Source organism: Chlorocebus sabaeus, chromosome 18, assembly GCF_047675955.1.
Source record: "Chlorocebus sabaeus isolate Y175 chromosome 18, mChlSab1.0.hap1, whole genome shotgun sequence".
Classification (NCBI taxonomy): domain Eukaryota; kingdom Metazoa; phylum Chordata; class Mammalia; order Primates; family Cercopithecidae; genus Chlorocebus; species Chlorocebus sabaeus.
In genome coordinates this window covers 5,508,547-5,532,460 of record NC_132921.1, presented here as the reverse complement: position 1 = coordinate 5,532,460, position 23,914 = coordinate 5,508,547, and the positions used below count along the sequence as shown (strand labels likewise).

The following is a 23,914-nucleotide window of genomic DNA, read 5'->3' as shown; positions in this document are numbered from 1 at the left end:
TTCCATGGAGCTCTGTAGGAGAAGCTACCCCCTAGCTCTCAATGGTATAGAATTCCCTAGTATGGATGCACTGTACATTTACAACCCATTTCTCTATTCATGGACATTTAGTTTTCAAATTTTGCCTAGTGTTTAGCTGTTCTAAAATAGATTTAATGATTTGTGGATCATCTCCTAATTGAGCTTCTGAACTTTCAAGGGCGTGTGTATATTTTAAACTTGAAGGATACTATCAAATGTTTTTCAAAAGCTTTTGCTAACTTACACCATTACCAGAGGTATATCATTTTCCCTTACCATTATTTAATATGATCAAACTTAGTAAATTTTGCCGATCTGTCACCTTAAGTTTTAACTTGCATTTCCTTGGTTTTTAGAGACATTGATCACTGTGTAATGATTACATAACTATTGTATTTCTCCAATTATGACTTGCTTATTCATATTTTTTAGTTTATGAGATTTTTATCTTATAAAAAATTAATCAATGGAACCCATTTTGGAATTCTTATTAATCATCAGTTTTTATATATGTTGCGTAGTTTTACTCCTTTTCTTTGCCCTGCCTTTTAACTTTATTTATGATGCATTATACTATATAACAGTATTAACTTTTATGAGGCATATTTTCCTACACATTTTGGTAACATTTGGACTTTGATTTTTCTTTATGGGAGCTCTTTCTAACTAAAATTATAAAAATATTTTTTCTATGATTTTTATAATTTGGTTTCCTTATGTTAAAATTTTTTAATCCAAATGGTATTTATTTTTGTATGGTATAGGACAATAAGTAACTTATATTTTCCTATAAAATAAGCAGTTGAATGGACACCATTTATTATATAGCCCATCATTTCCTAATTGATCTGAAATGACATCTGTATTTCTTGTATACATGGATCTTTGTGCTGTCTGTTCTGTTCTGGTGATGCATGTGGTTCAGCACTCCAAATGACATGCATCTATTTGCTAAACATCGTTGATAACATGTTCCCTTTTAGGCAGAGGAATTTGAGGTTCTTTATTCTTGTAGCTTTTAACCAATTTTAAATTTAAACAGCACAAATGTTCAGTAATCTAAAATTATCAGACTCTTTCCTTATGGGTCCTTTAGTGAGAACATAAGTTATAAAGGAGTATATATCTTAGGCTGTCTTACATAAATTGTGAAACAAACTTCGAGTTTATATATTGGAGCACATTCTTCCAACCTACAGTGAGCTTTAAAGCAACTTACATGGAGGCTTATATTCCCCTCTACTGTGAACATTTTTTGTCTTTTTTTTAGGATTTATTTTTGCCCAGAAAACTTATAAATCATAAATAATGCTGGTAAATAAATGTAATTAACTTCTTGAGTTTAATTTACATAAAGATTTTCTTTGGATTATTCTATATTCATTTTGGAATCATGTTACAAAGATATAGTAGAAACCTCCTTTCAACTGAACTTTTATATAAACATGTATAATATTGTATAGAGTAATTCTTTTTGTGGATGTGAGTTTTAAAAGTATACTATAAACAGGCCAAAAAAAAAAAAAATAAATTGCATACCTGCCTAATTAACTTTGCACGTGTGGTACACCTCACACGTGCTCATACATACACTGTAACTGTTTGGGAATCTATTTTGAGTCAGATGAATTGAAGTTGCTTTTCATGTATAATAGGAAAAGCGCTGATAATGACTCACATAGTTGAACTCGTTTGTGATTAATATAAAAACTAGTGGTAGGAAGAAAAAAGAACAAGTACCTACAGTGTTATCTGAACATATTTAATCTTATTTACCTTAATCCTTATGATGGCATTCCAAGGTACATGTTGTACTACCATAGAGCAACCAAAAAAGAAAATGTTCTGTAGTCAAAAAATTGGGGAAGCAAAATGTTAAGGAAAACTAAGCATATTTCTTTAAATAGAACTTTCAAAATTTTTATTTTAATTTAGATTGTGGGTTTTTTTTTTTTTTTTTTTTTGGTAATTTTCATTTTCTGCTTAAGTACACATTGTGAGTTTCTAAAGGGTAAATGCAGTCTGCTGTATTGCCCCTGCTTTCCTGAACACGATCTCCTCACACTTGTACTTACGGTTTTTCTTAACGTCTGTTAGCATCTTCAGAAATAGTATTTTTTGGAGAAGGGATTTTTATAAACCTTTATACAAATTTCATGTATTTTCTGTTCCTTTTTGTTGTATTTATGATCTTTTGACTTGCAGTATTTTATAGTATTTGTGTAGTCAAGTCTATCTGTATTTGACTTTATGATTTCAGCTTTTATTTTACTTAGTAGTGTATGTTTGAATAAAAGGCAGAGTTTTTCCTTTCTAAAAAAGTATTTCCAGAAGAGGAATTTATATATTTCTCTTGTTGTAAATAAACTAGAAAAATTGGAGTAAAAAGCAGTAGAGTAATTGGTTATACTGTGGATTTCATGATATACTCTTGGAGGACAAATGGAAACAACTGCCATAATGTTATGTGATTGGGCACATGTAGCTGGAGATAGAATCTCTAGTGACAACATCATTTTTGGAGTCAGAATATGCTGTAGCTCATACTGAAGGAGGGACTGACAATACTGTGCTCTAGAAAACAGTTAGAAGATCACAGAAATGACTCTAGGGATGATAGACACTTACGCATATGAAGAGTTTGAATAGTTCGTAAACATGAGTTGTAAAAGCAGTTGTTCCAAAGTAATATATTATTTTAAAATAATAGGTTAACTTAAATATGTATATATTCAAATCAACAAAACATGTATCCTATATATGTGGTTTTTGGCTTGTCTTTTATAGATTCAGGGGGACTCTCCCTCCAGCTCCCCTCCCCACCGCCATTTTTTGACCCTTTTAGAAATATTAAGGTTAATTTTATATTCAAAGTCATATTTTTTAGGTTCATACTCTATTTAAGTATATATGACTTACATTCACTTAAGTCTTTTTTTAGTTTCATAATTCTTTTTAAAGCAGTTATGTGTTATCTATCCAGAATTTATTGTGAAGCCTCTTTAATTTATCACAGAAGAATTTAACCCGCTAGGTAGTGCCTTGCATTACCTAAACCGTATTTTCACCCGTGCAATTAATTGCCACTTGCAGTCTAAATACCACCCTCAATTTCCCACTTTAATGATTAGAGTTTCATTAAGTATAATAATTTTCAAAAATGCAGTGCTTCACTTGCATTTGATTTTCTTGTCTTTGGCTGTCTGTTTAGTCTTTTTTCCCTACTTTTAAATTAAAATTAACGGATGGGTGAGCTTTCCTGTGACACAGCCACAACACTGCAGGTGTTCTGACTCCCTCCCTGTATCCCTTTACCAACTCCGGTCCCCCTGGCAGAGTCACTGTTAACTCATGTGATCCTCACAGACCTGGTGCTGTCCATACTCCTTTGTAGAATTGTAATATGTGTGCATTATATGTATGTGTAGTTACTTTACACACACGTCTATATATAATTGACTTTCTGTGGTGTGTATTGTGAATGTGTATATGTACACACACTTCTAATTGCTTTTAGTACATATTGTTTTACATGTAGCTTTTCTCAATCTGCAGCAGACATCTTTCTCTGCCAGTACGTCATGTTATATGTATGTTTCTGTATGTATGCACGTATAAAGATAAGTACATGTAGAAAAGTTACTGCTATATCACATTCTGTGATACAGCCCATTCCCTCTCTATAGATGACTGTTAACAGCTCTTACTGTACTAATGTTAAAATATTGCCTACTTATTTTATAGAGCCATTTAACCATCACTCTCAAACAGTTCTCAAAAAAAATCTTGTTAGAATTGTAATTGTGTTAACTGTATAGATTCCTTAGCAGCAATTGATATATTTAACATTAAGCCAGCCCATACAGATATATGGTATGTGTCTCTGTTTAGCAAACTCTCCCTTATTTTTTTAATTGATTTTTATACATGTCTCATAATTCAACTGTTTTGTGGTGGTGTTTTTTTAAAAGAAGTGTTTTTTGTATATTACATAAGGGAGTTTGAGTGCTCAGATCCACAAAAGAAACAATTGGCCACCCTACTCAATTCAATTTTCAGTTCTTTTAGCCCCACCTTCAGCTAAACTACTACTATTATTTTCAGTGAATCCTTGTAAGATTTACTAAGTCATTTCTGAAGCCATCCGTGGCACACAAAAAAATATGCATTCTAAAATAGTGAGCGATCACTCCATGCCATCAAGTGGTTCCCCCAAAATCACCTAGGAAATAGGAATTCTTTCTTTTTGAAGCAGCATGGAAAATGTAGAGTAGTGAAGTGGGGAGATAAACGAAATGGAAAGTGGGTTGCGGGAATGAGAACGCTGTTCGGGCAGTGGGTGTAGGAGCTTTCTGTTGTCTAGAGTCTTTCCCGTGCCTGACGTCATAACAGACCTGATTGTTGCCAGTATTTCAAGACAGCCACTAATCTTACAAAAAAACAAACTGGGGTAGTGAAGCTGATACATGGATTTTCCTGGGGAAAATGGGAATTAATATTTATTTAGAATCTCTGTGTGCTGGGCCCTCTCGTGGGTACTTATCCTGTAACATTTGTGCCAGGCTCTCTGCTGTTTGGTTTATCAGCTAGATAATATTATTAACACATATTAATAATACGTAGAAATTACCTGGGTATGTCATAGTGGTATTATTATTGGCCCGATTCTCTCTAGTACTGTAGTTAACTCTAGATTTTTGCCATACCAGCTAACAACCACTGTCCCGTGAGTGACTCTGTGTTAGTTTTGGGTGGGGAGCTGTGATCTGGGAGGAGAAGAGCCATGCAGAATGATGAGTCTACCTGGCAGAAACATCTTGGTACCTGGTTCGTTGTGGTGAATTGGCAGGTGAATACACAGACAAGTATACACAAGAATAGAAAGTCCAGAATTCGCCTTACATAATTAAAATACTGACACAGGTGGCATTTCAAGTCAGTGGGGAAAATCTGACTTTAGCAAATGTTATTGAGAGAACTGAGTAGCAGTCTGGATCCACATTTAACTCACTGTAGGTTGATTTTGAATCAAATCTAGTATTGAATGTGATATAACGCAACTCTGCAAGTACTAGAAACAAATTTAGAACAGTTGTTTTATAGCCTGCAAGTCAGGAAGCTGTAGAACAAAAGAGCAAAATTATCAACATTTGCTTTCACAACCCGCTGTAAGCAAAGTCAAAGGAGAAAAAAAGAAACTGAAGAAAAAAGTCTGCAACTTCTGTCCCAAAGAGCCAATCTCCTTAATTTATAAGAGAATGACCAACAAGCATGTAGAAAAAAAGAGCAAGAATATGAATGAACAGTACATAAAAAAGAAAATATACATTGCTTTTCAATATTTGAAAAGATACTTAACCTTATTGATTACAAGAGAAATGCAAGTTACAACTTAAAAATTAAAACTCCAATAAGATACTATTGTTTACCTACCACACTGGCAAAAATTCTAAAATTTGGTAGCCCCTTACTTTGACAAGCAGGCACAGAAACAGGCTCTCAAACATTGTTAGTGGAATTGTAAATTGCTGCATTTCCTCTGAAGGGCAGTGTGGCAGCATTTGTGAGAATTCCTGCCCGTTGACATTTGAAGCAATTCCAGTGGTCATCATGCGATTGTCATGGCACCTGGAGAAATGGAAACCATTCTACAAGATTGTTTGCTGGAACCTTTGTTTGTACTAGCAAATGATTGGAATCATCCTAAATGCCCATCAGTAGAGAATCAGTTAGATAGAATAGACTGTGTCCACACTGAAATACTAGGAAGCCGTCAAAAAGGAGAAAAGAAGGTAAGGGTGGGAGTAGAGGCACGTAGGGGAGATAAGGGTGCCCTTCGGTGTTCGATATGGTGAGGCCCCATGCTCTGTTGTTCCATGGAAAAGCGAGATGCCAGTTTGTGTGGTGCCCCTGTTTTTAGCCAAGGGGAGTGTTGAGAAAAGAATGTAAGACATATCCGTAGCTTGAAAAAGCAGTGTTTACTTCTCCCGAAAGATTGAGAAGAAGTTAGGGATTGTACGTAGCTGGTCATCTGCGACTCATTGGACAGCGGAGACGGTGCTGGAGGGAGACTCTGTCACATCCATTGTTGGATGCTCTGGTGTTTAACAACTTCAGTGGTATAATTCTAATAACCAAAACAAACATCAAATATTGTAAAGCTCCTTTCCCCTTACGTTCGATAACATCATCAGGCTTTTTGTGTCCATAGGCCATAAGTTAGTGTGTAGTACTGACTAATGATTTTGTGGAGTTCTAGAGGTACTTGTGGTGTTCTATTTATTATTTTAACAGATATTACCTTTGAACAGAATAAGAAATTTCCATTATTATATGTTTTTTTAAGAAGCCCTAAATGCATGGATCCCATCTTGGGCCCTTTTGCTAATCAGTCACCCCGTGCTTTATTTCTGTACATCAAAGCTGCTCAAGACTTTCAACATGTTACATTCCAAAATTTAATTTGAAATGCACTCTTGGAATGCCTTTTCCTTGAAAGCAATGCGTGCTGTTTCTGTTCCGCTGAGTCCCGCGGGAATCCCGGTGAGGAGTGTGAGGCTTGGCTCTGGGGACTCTCACTTCCCTTCCAGCAGGCTCCCTTCTCAGTGTGAGGAACGTCTTTCGCCTGTGAGGGCCAGGAGAGGTTCTTCCCCAGCAGAAAGCCTGCTGGCACGTTCTGTCACGTGGAGCTGTAGCAGTAGAGCGGAGTTGGGAAAGGACAGGGCAGAGCTTGGCATTTTGCGGAGAGTTGCGGATTCGGTAGTTTATCTTTGTGTTGACGCCGACTTTGCGCTGCGTGCCGGAGCCATGCAGTTTGTGTTCCTACCTTTCCCCTCCATCGCTTCCCACCCACCTTTGGAACTGGGAGCCACAACCTGGAGCCCAGGAATAGCTTTTACCAACTCTCTGAATTCCCAGGTGGAGATTTTGTGTTTATATGCACTTACCTTCTCTAAAGAAAAAGATAATGCATAGATTGCATTCAGTCCTTTGGTTGTTTGCTGTACTAACCTCATTTTTTAGTTAAGGAAAAGAGATCTCAGAGTTGAGGTACTTTCCTGAGATCACAGAGCCATTCTGCAGGTGCTGAAATTCTCATGTGGGGAATGGACCCAGCTGCCTGACATGACACCCCGGGGTGTTTCCTCTGCACCATGGTTGTCTGCTGCCAGGAATAAGAGGAAGAGGGTGGGGATAGGACTGATCTAGTGTTGGTTAGGAAACTGGATTGAAGGTCACAGTTCTTAGTGAATCCCCAGGGAAACTGCCCAGTCATTGCTTGTTTCACTTTCTCCTTCATTCAGAGATGTGCACCAGTATCTCTCTCTTCCTAGTTCATTTCAGATGGAAACACCGTGACATGAGTTCTTCCTAGCATTCTTCTTGTTAGAGTGTACATGTAACCCTTTGCATTTTTCTGAGAAATTTGACTTGTCATAAATTTTCTTAAAAGAAAAATTTCTTAACTCGCCCATAGGGAAACACCAAGATGCATATAGATGGTGACAGGAGTAAGCTTCTTGGCTTGTGACAGGAGGTCCCAGGTGGCAGAAGAGGGAAAATCAGAAATAAAATGAGGTCTAGGGATATTTTCAGAGGAGCAGTGCGAGGCCAGGAGGAGTCACACTAGCTCAGGAATGGGCCTAGTTTACTTCTTCTTCACCCAAGGTATCTGCTGTGCGGTGATTAGTAAAGAGGGTTCGAATCGGGGTGTGTGTGTGTGTGTGTGTGTGTGTGTGTGTGTGTGAATGCATGTGTGTGCTGGTATGGTGAGGTTCTATGCAGCATTGGTTTGAGGAAGGAGATTAGCAGCACGTGATAATTGCAGTAGCTGCACATCAGGCAAAACTCTGAAATTTGAATGACTTAAAAATGTATTGCTCACTGAGGTAAAGGCCCATGGAGGCTGAGAACCTCTTCTTCTTGGTAACTTTACCACCTGAACATGTGGCCTCTAAGGCTCCAGTGGCAGGAAGAAGGGTGACAGCGGCACGAGAGTTCTTTTGTGTTCGTTTTTGTTTTAGTGGAGAGAGATCATATATTTGACAAGTGACCCATTGAAATTGCAGCCTTCCTTGGTTTTTAATATGTTACCAGAATTGTGAAACCATTACTACAAGCAATCTTAGATTTGTATTACCCAAAGAGACTCCATAGACATTAACACTCACTCTCATTTCCCCAAACGCATCCCAGTTCCTTCTTGTCTGCATGTGTTTATGCTCGTGGTATGTATATGTTTAAAACATACAATTACAAATACACATACACACATATGTGTTATATAATAGAACATAAAAACACAGTGTGTATATATACATCCTGTATACAAGCATATGCATATATCTGTGTAAGAATATACGTGTGGAATGGTCCTTAATGCCTTTTAAAATCTCAAGTTCCACACCACATCTTTCTTGATTTATTTTATATTTTCAAATAAAAGAAGCTTCCCACCTTTTTAAATTCTCCCCCTTCCCTCAGGCCCCATATACGTCTTACCTATTTCAGTAATAGTCCCCAGTTATTAGATCCTACATGCTGTTTAGTTACTGAGAGACACTGGCTCATTTTTTTCCTAGATACAGCCTTCTTGAAAACAAAATAATCTGTTTGTTTCAAAGTTATCTCTTTCTTTCTTCCCTGAATGTTAGGATTCATTGCTGATATTGTTCTCCATGTAAATATGCATCATACATTGAAATGTATTTATTTTGGCAATTTTAATTTCTTCATATGATTGATGATTGTCTTTGATGATGTTTCATGCCTAACATTTTACATAAGGAAATAATATTGGCGGTACCAAAGAATCTACATTCCTGATAAACAGTACTAATTAAGTACAGTAGCAGCTTTTTGTTTTCTCTCCCCAGTGTCAATAAACAATGGTGAATTTAGGAGGTGTCTATAATGCTGTAGAAAACATGTTGGAGATCTGCAGAATTAAGGGGTAATTTGGAGCAGTTTACCCAGCTCGAAGAACTAAAAAAAAAAAATTGTTTCTTTTCCTTTTAAGTGTCATAAAAGTGGACATTTGTGTCAGTCACCTTCAGATGTTTTCCTGTGTTATTTCTGACATGATCCAGAGCTGTTACTCTAAGGATAATTATACATTTAAGAGACTCTACAGTCCTACCCTTTGCTTAGAGTGTGCTAGTGTCTCTGATATGTAAATTTTAAAGGGAAAGCTGGCTGTGGTGTACTTGAAAACGTACCAACATTCTGGCCTCGAAAACAGAAAACCTAGGTTAGGATTCTGCCTTAACCACTCACCAGCCGTACAGCCTGTGTAGCCAGCTTATCATTGTGATATTTACCTTCTTCTCTGTGAATTGTGTAGCAGTCTTGACCTCAAGAGGGTCATGCTTGCCTTCAAAGTCGCCAAGTCAGTGGAGCTACCTGGCATGCGTCAGGTACTTATCTTTTTTTTTTCCTCTTACAGTAATTGTTAGTTCACAATAGGGAATTTATATATAAAGCAGGTTTTACAATTCAGTAGTGACTCATGAAAGAAAGAAGCTTGTGTGCATACATTCACTGTCTTGCATGTATTTAGTCTAAGATCTCAGGGAAATTTAACACCCAGATTGACAGAGACTTTGCCTAAAGCAAGTCGAAAATAGCTGGGAAAATATCTGTTATTCTAGTCCTTTTTTTATTTTTGAAAAAGGTGTTATTGTTATTTTAATTTTTAAAATATATATATTTAACATATAAAACTTTATATTTGAAAAATAAGAGCAAGTGGGCGTTGCAGTATAGCTGCGTTAATATTTGGATGTATTTCCTTCTAGTCTTCTTCCTAGGTATAGAGGGATTTGATTTGTTCAGTTTAATTATACTGAGCAGATTTAGTTGTACATGTACATTTGAGACAAGCCCTGCCTGGAGATGGGAGGGAAGTAACAGGAACTTTTCCAAAGGACAATCTGGATGCAGGTACGAGACTGCTCCCAGAATATGAGATCCCCACTCATGAGGAACACGTTTGCATTTTAGCTTTGTCCAGAGTCTGTAGGAAAGGACATCCCTGTACCCTCTGTCTTGGAAATACCGTTCCTAGTGCCATTTTCATTAATTCTGCCTCACTTGGACGATACTTCCCATACTCCTCTTGTCAGGAGTGGATAGATACCATCTTTACTGAGTCTTTGAATTTCTAGTATCATTGACTGTGTTTGCTTGTGAGAGATAACAATCATTTTCACTTCCTTGACCATTATTTCCCAAGGTATATTCCCTGAAAAATAAACATGGTATAATTGAATATTATACACAAAAGCAATTCGAATTAGAAGTGTTCAGGCAATGTAGACCTACATAAAGTTTCTTCTTAGAGCCTACCATTCTGAAGTGCACTGTGAGATGTGTTGGCTAACTACCATTTCCTGATCTTATTTGGTCATGGAAATCTTTCTTCTAAGAACATCTTGCGGGATTTTGTTCTTCAGCAATACTTTTGGGAAATGGTGATAAACATATTGCTCTATTTTCTTCTGGCATTTAATTTTGGTCTGTAGGAAATCTGAGGCCAGCGTGATTTTTTTGTTTCTTTCTAGATAACTCCTCAACACCTGCTTGAAATTGTATAGGGCTCTTTTTATTACTGTTCTAAAAATGACAAAGACAAAAGGCAAACAGCTCTGCGTGTGTATTCAGAAAGAGTCTAGACGTGCAGTCTCTGTGGCAAAGGAACTGACAGGGATGACAGAGCAAGCAGAACAGTTTGCCTCAAAAACCAGCACCCCCTTCCCAGTTGGCTGATTATTTCAGGCCTTGTATTTCTAATTCTGCCGGAAAACACTGGGAGAGGAGCCCACCCCTGATTTCAGTGGCACCGTGGCGTGGAATATACGGGGGCCCTCCATTGTATTTTCCATGTCATCACTCTTAAGAGCCTGTATCATCACGGAAAGCTCCATGGGATTCACGTGTTGCCCAGATATTGGAGTTGAGCCTGGGAGCTGTTTCTAGCTACAACTCCATCTTCAAATTTATTTTAGAGCCCACTTAGAAGCACCTTGCTTGACAGAACTTAAAAACCAGTGTCTTTGTTCCCCAAATGTTCTAAATTCAGTGGAGGCAACAGCGCTTACATTTTTGTGCCACTCCTCACTGGTGATAGGTGTGTTCTCAGGGTCAGCTGACACCTTCACTGCCCTTGAGTGGTACCAGAATAATTTGATATTAAAATAATAGTGCTTGGGATTTGGTATTTCTGGTTCTTCATAGAAATGAAGCTAAAAGACCAACTGAAAAATTCATATCAGGGTTATAAAAACTACCAGCCTCATAGGGCTGACGTATTATATAAGCTAATTATTATGTGAGTACAGCACTTAAAATAGTACCAAACACATAGAGACGTTCTTATCTAATGTCACTATGTGTAATATAAGGTTATTGGTTTGACCTTAATTAGATTTACTTTTCTGTCTTACTTGGTAGGTCAAACTGTGCTGAAAATATCCGCAAACACATTCTGCATACTGGCAAACACGAAGGAGTCAAGATGTACAACTGTCCCAAGTGTGACTATGGGACCAACGTCCCTGTGGAGTTCCGGAACCATTTGAAGGAACAGCATCCTGACATCGAAAACCCAGATCTTGCTTACCTGCATGCTGGTAAGGGACAGAAACTGTGAAAGTACTTGTTTTTAACAGGATTTCATGTAATCACAGCAGTTATAATGCTATTTGTACATTTCCATGATTTATTATAATGGAGTAGAGTATGTGATAGTATCTGCTTCAAGACCTGTAAAAAAGTACATTCCAGTTTTATCCCACTCAACTATGAAAACAGGACTTTTCAACCATATTTTATCAAAAAGCAAATCTGACAAAGTAATTATTCTATGACTGTAAAGTTAATATTAGTAAATATTTAAAGCATCGTTGACCTGAAATGAGAGTAGTTGTTAAATCTTCATATTTTGACTAATTGCTAAAATTTTTTTTCTCAAAAAATGCTTGTGATTTGAAATGTTATGCCCTGTTTCTTGACACCATCATCTTCCAGTGAATGCCTAGAAAGAATGTGACCTGCGACCACGAAGTCAAGCGTCGTGGGTGGTAACGGTGCTGTGCGTCTCCCAGAAATTGGGAGGGGGCTGGCCCTGGGTTTGGGGAAGAGCTGGTGATGGGAGCGGCTGCTAAGAGGATTCTTGCCTCTTGGGTGGCAAGTCAGGCACTCTGGAAGGCGTCAGCGATGTGGGATGTGGCAGCAACTGCAGAGTAAAGCAGATCCGTTCCTCCAGCCCGACATGTTGTTTAATTGGCAAGTATTCCTTGGTGCCAGCTCTCACCGTACAGAGCAGCAGAATGATGGATTATGGCTGAGAGGACCTATTTGAAGAGGTACTTACCCTGAAGTAAATTTAGAGAAGCCTTCCAAGATTTAACCCAAGCAGCAGAGTTTGAATAAGGCCCATTGATCAAGCATGTGCTTTAGGCAGATGTTTTGGGACCTGTTAGAGCTGCTTTTAAACCCTACTTCTCATTATTGGCCATATGACCTCAGGCAGGCTGACCTCACCAGGCCCCAGGTTTCCCATATGTAAATCTGCTTGATAGTACCTACTAATAGGGTCATCGTGAGAATTTTAAAAGATAATGGCTATGAAGCTAGAAGAGTCTAGGAGTTTGAATGAACTATCCCTAGTGCCTGCTGTGCTGCTGTAGGCGTGAACGTTTGATGCCTCTCTGTGCCATATGAAGGGGTAGTTAGCAGTGGTACGAATGTGGGGATTGTGATATAAATCACACCAGAAATGTGAGGTTCCAGCTTCAAAATCTTAAGCAATGTTTGCTTGCAAAATATCTATGTTAAAAGGAACGTGAGTAATTTAAGGTAGACTAGTTTTCTTAATACATTTGACACTACGGAGATAGAGGCTTATTACTGTTCTTTCATATTTCTCAATTGATGTTCATATGACTGACTTATTTAAGTAATGTCTAGTGTGTGAGTTAGTAATTTTTCTGCTATCTGGGGCTGTATTTGGCAAACAGACAAAACCAGAGGTCTCTGCTCATTCACTTTTGGTGAGGTTGTCACTGAAAAAGGTTTTGAAACTAGACAGTTTATCAGCTTTAGTTCATAAAAACAGATAAAGTCGAGTTGAAATATCTCTGGCCATTGAGTTGAAATATCTCTGGCCATAAGTGCCTATGGGTTCTTCATAAATATGGACCCATAACCTTACAGATACCAGAATCACCACCTGTGAAGGAGCTGCTCCTAGCAGTGGCCAGGCCACAGGGACGAAATCCATGGTGGGCATCAGCAAAGTGTCCTCCTTGAGGTGGCCTTGCTCTGCCTCCTTTCCAGGTAGAAGATTGACATATCTGTCTCTCTCTTCTATTATACCAGTTACACATGAAAAACGATTGTTCCCTAAAGTACAGTGAGTTAATAAGAGAAAAATAAAAACGTTACTTATCTTAAAAAAAAAAAAAAAAAGACTGTAAATACTGTGATTTGGTTGAGATAATGTAAAGTTTAGTTGAGATAATATTTGGGAATTCATGTATTAAAGTGAAGTATTTTATTTTTTATTTGAAAACAGTTCTGCCGAAAGAGGTTTGTGTGCAAATGTGCTTGTGCTGTACCCTTGGTATCTCTACATTGGTGTATAACTGCAGTTATGTGATGTAATTCACACAAATAACACAAAACTGGAGTTCAGTGGAGACCCTCATTCAAGTCTCTGTGTAAACACAAGTGTCTCTGAGCTTCAGATTCCTTATTGAAGAGTCTAGGAGTTTGAATGAACCATCCCTAGTCCCTGCTGTGCAGCTGTAGGCGTGACCTTCCGGGAGGATGGGCTCCAACTTAAGCTTGATCATTCTCTTGATGTCTGGTCCTGAAAACTGCATTTTAACCCTGTGGGTCTCAGTCGTCCTCCAAAGATGGAGATAGTGATGCCTACCACACAGAATGTGTGTGCCATCTAAATGGGATCATTTATAGTATATGTAAACTGTTTGACGTGATCATCTTTAGCATAAATGGTTGCTCAGTTTGTTTTTCCCTCTGTAGCAGAAGTTGATGATTCATTGTGTTTTTTTCTCAATCCTTTTTGGCAACCAGTAAAATGATTTTTGTATCATTTTCTATTTCATATTCCAGAGCATGAAAGACTCTATGTGAGTTCTAATTTTAGTTGTAGCCGGGTAAGAAGCACAAGACAAAAGTGGTTTTTTTAATTTTTATTTTTTTACTTTTTATTTATTTTTATTTATTTGTTTATTTTTTATTATACTTTAAGTTCTAGGGTACATGTGCACAACATGCAGGTTTGTTACATATGTATACATGTGCCATGTTGGTGTGCTGTACCCATTAACTCGTCATTTACATTAGGTATATCTCCTAATGCTATCCCTCCCCTTCCCCCCACCCCACAATAGGACCCGGTGTGTGATGTTCCCCTTCCTGTGTCCAGGTGTTCTCATTGTTCAATTCCCACCTATAAGTGAGAACATGTGGTGTTTGGTTTTCTGTTCTTGCGATAGTTTGCTGAGAATGATGGTTTCCAGCTGCATCCATGTCCCTACAAAGGACATGAACTCATCCTTTTTTATGGTTGCATAGTATTCCATGGTATATATGTGCCACATTTTCTTAATCCAGTCTGTCATTAATGGACGTTTGGGTTGGTTCCAAGGCTTTGCTATTGTGAATAGTGCTGCAGTAAACATACATGTGTGTGTCTTTATATCGGCATGACTTATAATCCTTTGGGTATATACCCAGTAACGGGATGGCTGGGTCAAATGGTATTTCTCGGTCTAGATCCTTGAGGACTTGCCACACTGTCTTCCACAATGGCTGAACTAGTTTACAGTCCCACCAACAGTGTAAAAGTGTTCCTGTTTCTCCACATCCTCTCCAGCACCTGTTGTTTCCTGACTTTTTAATGATTGCCATTCTAACTGGTGTGAGATGGTATCTCATTGTGGTTTTGATTTGCATTTCTCTGATGGTGAGTGCTGATGAGCATTTTTTCATGTGTCTGTTGGCTGCATAAATGTCTTCTTTTGAGAAGTGTCTGTTCATATCCTTTGCCCACTTTTTAATGGGGTTGTTTTTTTTTTCTTGTAAATTTGAGTTCTTTATAGGTTCTGGATATTAGCCCTTTGTCAGATGAGTAGATTGCAAAAATTTTCTCCCATTCTGTAGGTTGCCTGTTCACTCTAATGGTAGTTTCTTTTGCTGTGCAGAAACTCTTTAGTTTAATTAGATCCCATTTGTCAATTTTGGCTTTTGTTGCCATTGCTTTTGGTGTTTTAGACATGAAGTCCTTGCCCATGCCTGTGTCCTGAATGGTATTGCCTAGGTTTTCTTCTAGGGTTTTTGTGGTTTTAGGTCTAACATGTAAGTCTCTAATCCATCTTGAATTAATTAAAATAATTCAGATTATGTTCTGTAAAAACAGTAAATTTAAGAAGTCAATTTGTGTTATTAGTTCAATAGTTTAAGAAAAAAATGACTAGAAAGTCTCAAACTGCCTGGAAATGGAATATTACGTTTACAAATAATAATCCATGGTTAAAAAAAATAAACAGCCCAAAGTTGCTTTATTTTTTTTAACCATGGATTATTATTTGTAAACGTAATATTCCATTTCCAGGCAGTTTGAGACTTTCTAGTCTTTTTTTTTAAACTATTGAGCTAATAACACAAATCGACTTCTTAAATTTACTGTTTTTACAGAACATAATGTGAATTATTTTAATTCTTTAAAAATTTGTGTAGACTGTTTTATGCCCAGCAAATGGTAAGTTTTGGTAAATTTTTGAGACACCTGAGGAAAGAATACTTGGCACCAGTGATATTTGTTCCCGGTATGTCAGTTACAATGTTTAGTTTGTTCACTGTGTTGTTCAGATTGTCATATTCTTAGTGCTTTTTAAGATGCCGGTTCTGTCAGCTGTTAAGAGGAGTATGTTAAAGTTTCCTACTATAATTGTGGATTTATCTTTTAAAATTCTGTTATTTTTGGCTTTACATATTTTGAAGATATATCACTAAGTACTCAGGACTTAGGGTTGTTTTAGATACAGACATGCACACATAATTATGAAATACTTCTTAGTAGCAATATCTCTTGCCGTAATTCTGAGTTTCATATTGGTATACCTATACCAGATTCCTTATAAGCAGCTTATAGTTGTATTTTGTTTATCTGCTGGGGCAATTTTTATCTTTTACATTAAATATTTAGTCTTTTACTTTAGTATTTGTATTTAATGTAATTATTGGTATATTCATCATAGTCAAAACTCCAGAATACCCTAATGTCCCTCAAGCAGAATGTACAAAGGTTGTATATTCACATAATAGAATACGTCAGTGAGAATGAATGAACTACAAGTACAAGCAACAATGTGAAATAAGTCTCACAGTCATATCATTGGATGAACCAAGCCAGTCACCAAGGAGTACGTTTTATATGATTGCATTTATATTAAATATAAAAACAGATAAAACTACTCTATGATGTTAGAAGTCAGAGTTTATTTTCCCTTGTGGGCACCAGTCGCTGAATAAAGTACAGTGGTGCTAGTAAGATTCTGATTCTTAATCCCAGTATTGAGCCATGGTTGTGTTCAATTTGAGAAATTCATCAAAGTCTCTTCTATGAGTTGTATTCTGTATATACCTAAAAAGAAAAACACCTTTCTCCACATCCAAGTTTCTGAAGAGGTTCATTTAGGCCCAATCTAGATCTAATATAATGAGATTTTACAGTCACATAAATCTTCACAAAATTGACATCAAACTAAAAATAGGTTTCTGTCATTGTATGATTTTTCTTCTATTTTGTAAAATCTATTTCATCTCAAAAATTATCTTGATTTGATCTCTTCAGTTTTAACAATTACGTTTCTACTGTGTCGCCCATCCATAAATAAGCTTGGTACTCATTCACTACATTTGGACAAAGAATTAAATGCATGTGTGTGTTTACAACACCAGTGGCCTTCAGTCTGACCCCATGCATAGTTCACTTCAGCAGGGATAGCTCAGAATGCTTTAAACATAACACCAGAGAAAGGGGAGTGAAGACAGGGAAGCCAGAGGGGGAGGGCTGAGGACAGGTTGCTCAGCCTTCTCTGATGGTGCCTACGAAGAAAGAGATGTTTTTTTCTCATCAGTTCCAAGCAGCAGACTTATAGTTATGCCTTTATGACTCAAGGATCCTGTTTGCTATTGAAATAGCACTTATTGCTCATGAATGAATGCCCACTGGAAGACCTGCGGGTAGTGTGGTCACTTTCTGAGCCTATGTGCAGTGCATCAAAGCTATGCGGTTGATTTACTTAAATCTTATTTCTCTCTGAGACCTTAAATGTGGTAACTGTTGGTGTCTTTTCCAAAGGTAATGATTACAAAGTGTTCTCTTTTCAGGGAGAATTGAGCGTTGTGTAATGATACAGTATTTTTCTTAATTTCCTTTATTTTTCTACCCTCATACTTTTGTAGCACATTTCAATTGATTTTATTTTCATCAGTTTTTACATATGCTAAGACTTGGTCATATAAGGATGTACATTAGATTATTACCTGTACAGAGTGATAACACTTGAAATTATCATATTCTCTTCAAATATTGGGGATTTTGTATTCTTCCCTAAGATGATCAACTTCGTATTCTCTATAACATATATTATTTAACTGCATTCTCTACATTTGCCTCTTCCCAGTTATAAGAATAAGAATTTGAAAGTTTGACTCTCATCAAAACCCCAAGTCCCTTTTTCTTCCTCATGGTAACTGTTCATTTAAATTAAATCTATTTGATTCCTTAATGCTTTCCAAGTACATCTCTTTATCCTTAGGCAGCTGAAATTTCATTCTGCCTCTGAGCCCATTTACTTAATCTATTGCAGTTAACGTAAAACAGCTATAGTCTTTCGTCTTAACCATTACCCCTTATTTAGCAATATATTCAAATTTCCCACATAAAAAAATTCCTTCATCATTAATTAGAACCATTAGTGTTCAATACATAGAACCTTGTAGAATAGAATGCAGTCTTCTCCCAAATTCCTCGTGGCCCTCTATTTTTAACCCAGTTGCTTTCATCCCCTTTTGTTAGTTGGATGCTCTGACACATGTCATGACATTTTGTACAATAATTCATTTTCTGAAAAGGTCCAAAAATCTCAGAAAATCCTGACAGTTTCTCATTGGTTCTTCCTTACATAAACCAATTATTACTTCAACCTAAAAAGGAACGAAATTTTTCCTGACATGATTGCCTTTGGTAAATCCGTGCTGACTCACTCCTATTAAATTGTACTTCTCCAAATGTATCATTAAGCTCATCCATAAGTATCATCTCAAATTTATTTCCTAATATAGATGTTAGATTTACAGGTCTATAATTTTCAGCCTCTCCTCTCTTTCTTTTTAACCTTCAGACTGGATTCCTTGTTTTCCAGTCTCCTGATACTTCACCACTAACAAAAGACTTCCTAAAATAATTAACACTTCAGCAATTTGATTCTTTAACCTCAGACATCATCCATGGGTTAATTTACTGTTTTTCGTAACTGCTGCTAAATGTCTTTGTTCCTTTCATACTCCCGTCCAAATACTCCTGTGCTGTCTGCCATAGCAGTACCCTTGATGTCCATTATGGCTCAACACATTTGGTATTTTGATAGCTGATAATTTTTCTTCATTCCCTTTCTCACTCTCATGCCTGTTGGAATTCCTAAGTTTAGAAGGAACTCTCTTACATACTTCATAATCTATGAGTGAATAATGTCAGAACAATATTTTTCATCATCCTAGTATTTTCAGTAATGTAATTGGTATCCAGGAAAATTGCATTTGTGGATATTTATCAGTAAACAGACTGTTTACTGAGAAGCAGATCTTTGACCTGATCTCCACCTCTTTTTTCTTGAATAATATACTGAAAGAGGGTTTTTTTCAAAGCTTTCTAATGATACATTTTAAAATAGTTTTACAACCAGGTGCGATGGCTCACGCCTGTAATCCCAGCACATTGGTTGGCCAAGGTGAGCGATCACCTGATGTCAGGACTTCGAGATCAGCTGGTCAGTGTGGTGAAACCCTGTCTCTACTAAAAGTACAAAAATTAGCTGGGCGTCATGGTGGGCGACTGTAATCCCAGCTTCTTGGGAGGCTGAGACAGGAGAATTGCTTGAACTGGGAGGCGGAGGTTGCAGTGAGCTGAGATTGCACCATTGCACTCCAGCCTGGGCGACAAGAGTGAAACTCTGTCTCAAGATTAAATAAATAAAAATAAAATAGTTTTACATTTCATCTTTTTCAGAATAACTAGATGCCAGTATTCTTCAGTGCGCATATCTTCCTTTATCTGCCTGACACCATGGAGCAGTGTCAGAGAAGCTCTTGCTCCTTCCCGCCATCCTCCTGCAAGAGGGTGATCCTGATTGTTCTAGAGTGATCCAAATGGTAGTTATGTATGGTTTCCTTATGTTTTCATTAGCTAGTAAGTGGTAATGAAGACCTGTTTTTCATGCTATCACATTTCGCCTTTTCAATTAGAAAGAATCATAAATAGTATCTGTGCCAAACTTTTCTCTAGACCATTGAATCCTCAAAACAAATCTTGTTGATACATATTATTCTCAATTTAATGGTTTTGAAAAATCCATCCTCAAAAGGTTCTGTTGCTTGAGGATGCATAACTACAGTGTGGCTCTATAAAATTCGCACGTGTCTTCAGAGTCTTGCAGTTACAGAGCCCTGCTCTACAGGAGTTTTTAAAATTGTTGGTCAGCAGGTTAATGAAATTTTTTCAGTGGAAACCTTAAAAATTTAGAGTTTTGGCCGGGCGCGGTGGCTCAAGCCTGTAATCCCAGCACTTTGGGAGGCCAAGACGGGCGGATCACGAGGTCAAGAGATCGAGACCATCCTGGCGAACACAGTGAAACCCCGTCTCTACTAAAAAATACAAAAAAACTAGCCGGGCGAGGTGGCGGGTGCCTGTAGTCCCAGCTACTCGGGAGGCTGAGGCAGGAGAATGGCGTAAACCTGGGAGGCGGAGCTTGCAGTGAGCTGAGATCCGGCCACTGCACTCCAGCCTGGGCGACAGAGCAAGACTCCGTCTCAAAAAAAAAAAAAAAAAAAAAAAAAATTTAGAGTTTTAAGATTTCAAATAATCTAAACACATATATTAGGAAGTAGAATAATATAATGTAATAATGTAAAAACACCGTGGTAAATGTTTTCACAGTTGTACCTCTCCTGCCTAGTACAGAGCCTGTCGCACAGACGGATGAGTGGAGTCAGATGAACTAGGTTTCAGGGTACACTTTGTCACCATTGAGATGTGTAACTTTGAACAAGTCACTCAAGCATTTTGTGTCTGTTTTCTCAACTGCAAAAAGAGTAACATTGTTTAGCTTTTCTTTTGAACATGCGGTTCAAATTAGATAATCCATATGAAAGAGCTTGAAAATTGTAAAGTTATTCTTTTAAGAAAGTTACTGGATTTTGTTACTGCTATTTTGATAGCAGCAAAGTAGAAGGAAAAGACGAATGATTTTTTTTTGTACGTATTTCAAGTTGCTATTAAGGGTAATGAATCTCATAACAATAAACATATATGTGTACACATTAGTATTCATACATATATATTAGTGTAACAGTCTGAGCACATACTAAAATTAGGGCTACAGAAGGCCTACTTAAAACTTTTCAGAGTAGAAACTTACCATTTAAATAATGTATTTAAATTATTTCTTTTCTTTGTATGTTACCTATGTTGAAGAAAACAGCCAATCTCTGTTAGATATTTAAAGATGTTTGTCCTGTGCCAAATATGAGTGACCATGGCCTATGACACAGCCACAGGAGGTTCTAAGAACATGTGCCCAAGGTGTTTGAGTTATAGCTTGGTTTATATATTTTAGGGAAACAGAAGTTATAGCCAAAGACATCAGTCAATACATGTAAGGTATACATTTGTTCGGCCCAAAAAGGTAGGATATCTCGAGCAGGGAGTTGGAGAGCTCACATGTCATAGGTGGATTCAAAGATCTTCTGATTGGCAGTTGGTTAAGTTAAACTTTGCCTGAAGACTTGAAGCCAGCAGGAAGAAACGCTTGAGTTAAGATAAGGGGGGTTGTAGAAGCCAAGGTTCTTACTCTGTAGATGAAGCTTCCAGGTAACCGGCTACAGAGAAAATGGATGGTAAAGGTTTCTTTTAGGACCTGAAAAGGTGTCAGACTGTTAGTGAAATTTCTGCTGGATCTGGAGAAGATATGGAAAGGGGATTCTCTTCAGAATGGAAATTTTCCAATAAGAGATGGCATTCCAGGGCCATTTCAAAATATGTCAAAAAATATATTTTGGAGGTAAAATACTTTGATTTCTTGTAAGACCTGCTATCTGTCACGTAATGCTATACCAGAGTCAGTTGGTGTTGAATATCTTCTTGCTACAAAGAGTCTGTTTTGTCCGTCTTATGATCTATATTTTAATGTTAGTGCTGGCCAGTTGTGCCTGAACTAGAGTCTGTTTTGTCCGTCTTACGATCTATATTTTAATGTTAGTGCTGGCCAGTTGTGCCTGAACTCCAAAGGGAGGACCTTGTAGGGAGGCGTGTCCCTCCGGCCTTCCCTTCAGGGCCTGAACTAGTTTTTCAGGTTTCTTTGGGATCCCTCTGGCCGAGAAGGGGCCCATTCAGTCAGTTGGCGGGGGCGCGGGGGCTTAGAATTTTATTTTTGGCTTTTATCTACTACACTCTATAGTTTTAAAACTTTTTTTAAAAGAATATCATCCTGAAAAAGTATCCTTTCTACTGTCTATTTTAGCGTTCTGTAAAGTCCTGAATGGCATTCATGAATTTATAATAAAGTTAGAGTACACAATTAAAACCCAGCTTTTGATGGTAACACCTGACAAGATTGGCTGAACTGGCTCTCAGGCCCGCAGCTCACTCACGCTCATCCTCTCACTACAGGACCTTAAAGAAGAGTTTTAAAGTGATGTTTAACTTTTTTCCAGAAAAAAAACCGTATTCTCCCCTTCCTTGAGTGTGCTGGCCGAGTGTGATGGCCTGTATGATTCGAGCTACGCCAGCGCCTCCTTCCCGGCTCCCTTCCCTGCTGCGCCAAGGACACAGCCACATGGCTTTCTCTTACCTCATGGCCGGCAGCGTTGCGATCTTATCAGAGCTCACATTTGCAGCATTCATGAACTGGATTCTGAAAGTTAAAATAGTTTAAAAAAAAAAAAAAAGTAAGCAAAATTGAAAATTGTGATCTTATCCCCTCTGACAGCTTCATTTATCAACATTTTAAGGGAAACAATTGATTGTGGAAAGTTATGGTGGGGGCAGTATGATTTTATCAGGTAATTGATGTGGTTTTTACTTTTATGTAGACTTTTTATCAACTATTTAATTCAATATAATTTATATATTTTAAAAATGTGCACACCCTCACACACATATTTTGACCCCCACCTAAAGGGCAGTTTTAGATGAGGAAACAAAGATCCTGTTGCCCAGTCATGTTGCTACTACTGCAGAACAGGTTACCGTTCCAACTGAAGCAGTCCACTGAAGAATAGCATGACAAGTCTTTCAAATTATCAGGGAAATTTAGATACATTGTTTCTTTAGCTTTGAAATGTAGTTCAGAATATGAAGTAATGCACATTATTACTCATTGCAATTTCATTTATTTCTATTTGCAGTGAGGAAAATGACCATTTAGCAAATTTCTATCTTAAATGATTTTAAACTTACAGAAACGTTTGCAGAAATAGTACAGAGAGTTCCATATCTCCTTCACCCAACTTGCCCAAATGTTAATGTCAACCATAACCATACTACTTACGAAAGCCTGAAAATTTAGCATTAATACATTGCCATTTTCTATGTTACATTCTTGTATTCAGAGTTTATCATTTTTCCACTCACATCCTCCTTCATTCCCAGAATTCAGCCCAGGAACCATCATTCCTTTTAGTTGCCACATCTTCTTAGTCTTCTCCAGTCCACGACAGATTTTCAGTACCTTGGCACTTGTAAGGAACATGGGTTTGTTATTTTGTAGAATGTCTCTTAATTTGGAATAGTGTAATGTTTACTCATGATGTGATCAAAGTCATTTAAGAAAACACCAGAAGAAATGTGTGCTGTGCCTGGAGCACCTTGTGACTGAGGACGTCCGCCCGGCCCATGGAGTGAGGCGGGATCTTCAGAATCCTCCATTGGCAGCTTCCTGGTTTTACCTTTTTAATCAGTACACATCTTACAGAAAGCCTTTCAGACCACGAAAATAGCCTATTTCTCTCCAGTCATTTGCCCGATAATTTTGATATTCATTAATTTATCCTGCCTGAATAAGGTCTGTGATGCTTAAATTGTGTTTTTTTCCTTTTCCTTCATTTTTTCTACATTTAATAATTGGAACTATTCTGTAGGGAATGGTAGTCGATTCTTTCTTTCCCAGATTTTTGTTCCATTTCTTTTTATAAGTGTGGAGGTATTTTATCCTGAGCTTTATAATTCAATACCATTGCGGCTTATTTTCTTACTGAAACCACTCCTGCATTAACCACTGCCCCCTCTTTCCAGTCAGCTCCTATGCCCTGTGTGCACCCCCATCCTTTTAGAGACATCTCTTTACTTTTCAGACACCACAGTGTTCTATGGGTTCATCTTGTGTTTTCCTCGCCATAGTCCAGAAATGAATCAGTACTTTAAGGAGACCTGGCTCCTTTGGCTGGAGAATGGTATTTATAAGCCAAGATACATACACTGTGTGGACTCATTGCTTCTGTGTACCACTGCTTCTAGGCCTTCTCAGCAGATAAACAAAGAAGTGTAGGTATGTGTACTAAATCCTGCCTTCCTGTGAATATA

At 37.5% G+C, this 23,914-nt stretch overlaps 1 protein-coding gene across 2 annotated transcripts in view; it reads left to right on the top strand.

The window, feature by feature from the left end:
* Nucleotides 1-23,914, top strand: part of ZNF407 (zinc finger protein 407) — a 461,011-nt gene that overhangs the window by 299,979 nt on the left and 137,118 nt on the right. For both annotated transcript variants that reach the window (XM_008013765.3, XM_073006236.1), the window contains one exon: nucleotides 11,473-11,651. In XM_008013765.3, coding sequence (XP_008011956.3) covers nucleotides 11,473-11,651 — 179 coding nt within the window. The remainder of the gene's footprint in view (nucleotides 1-11,472; nucleotides 11,652-23,914) is intronic.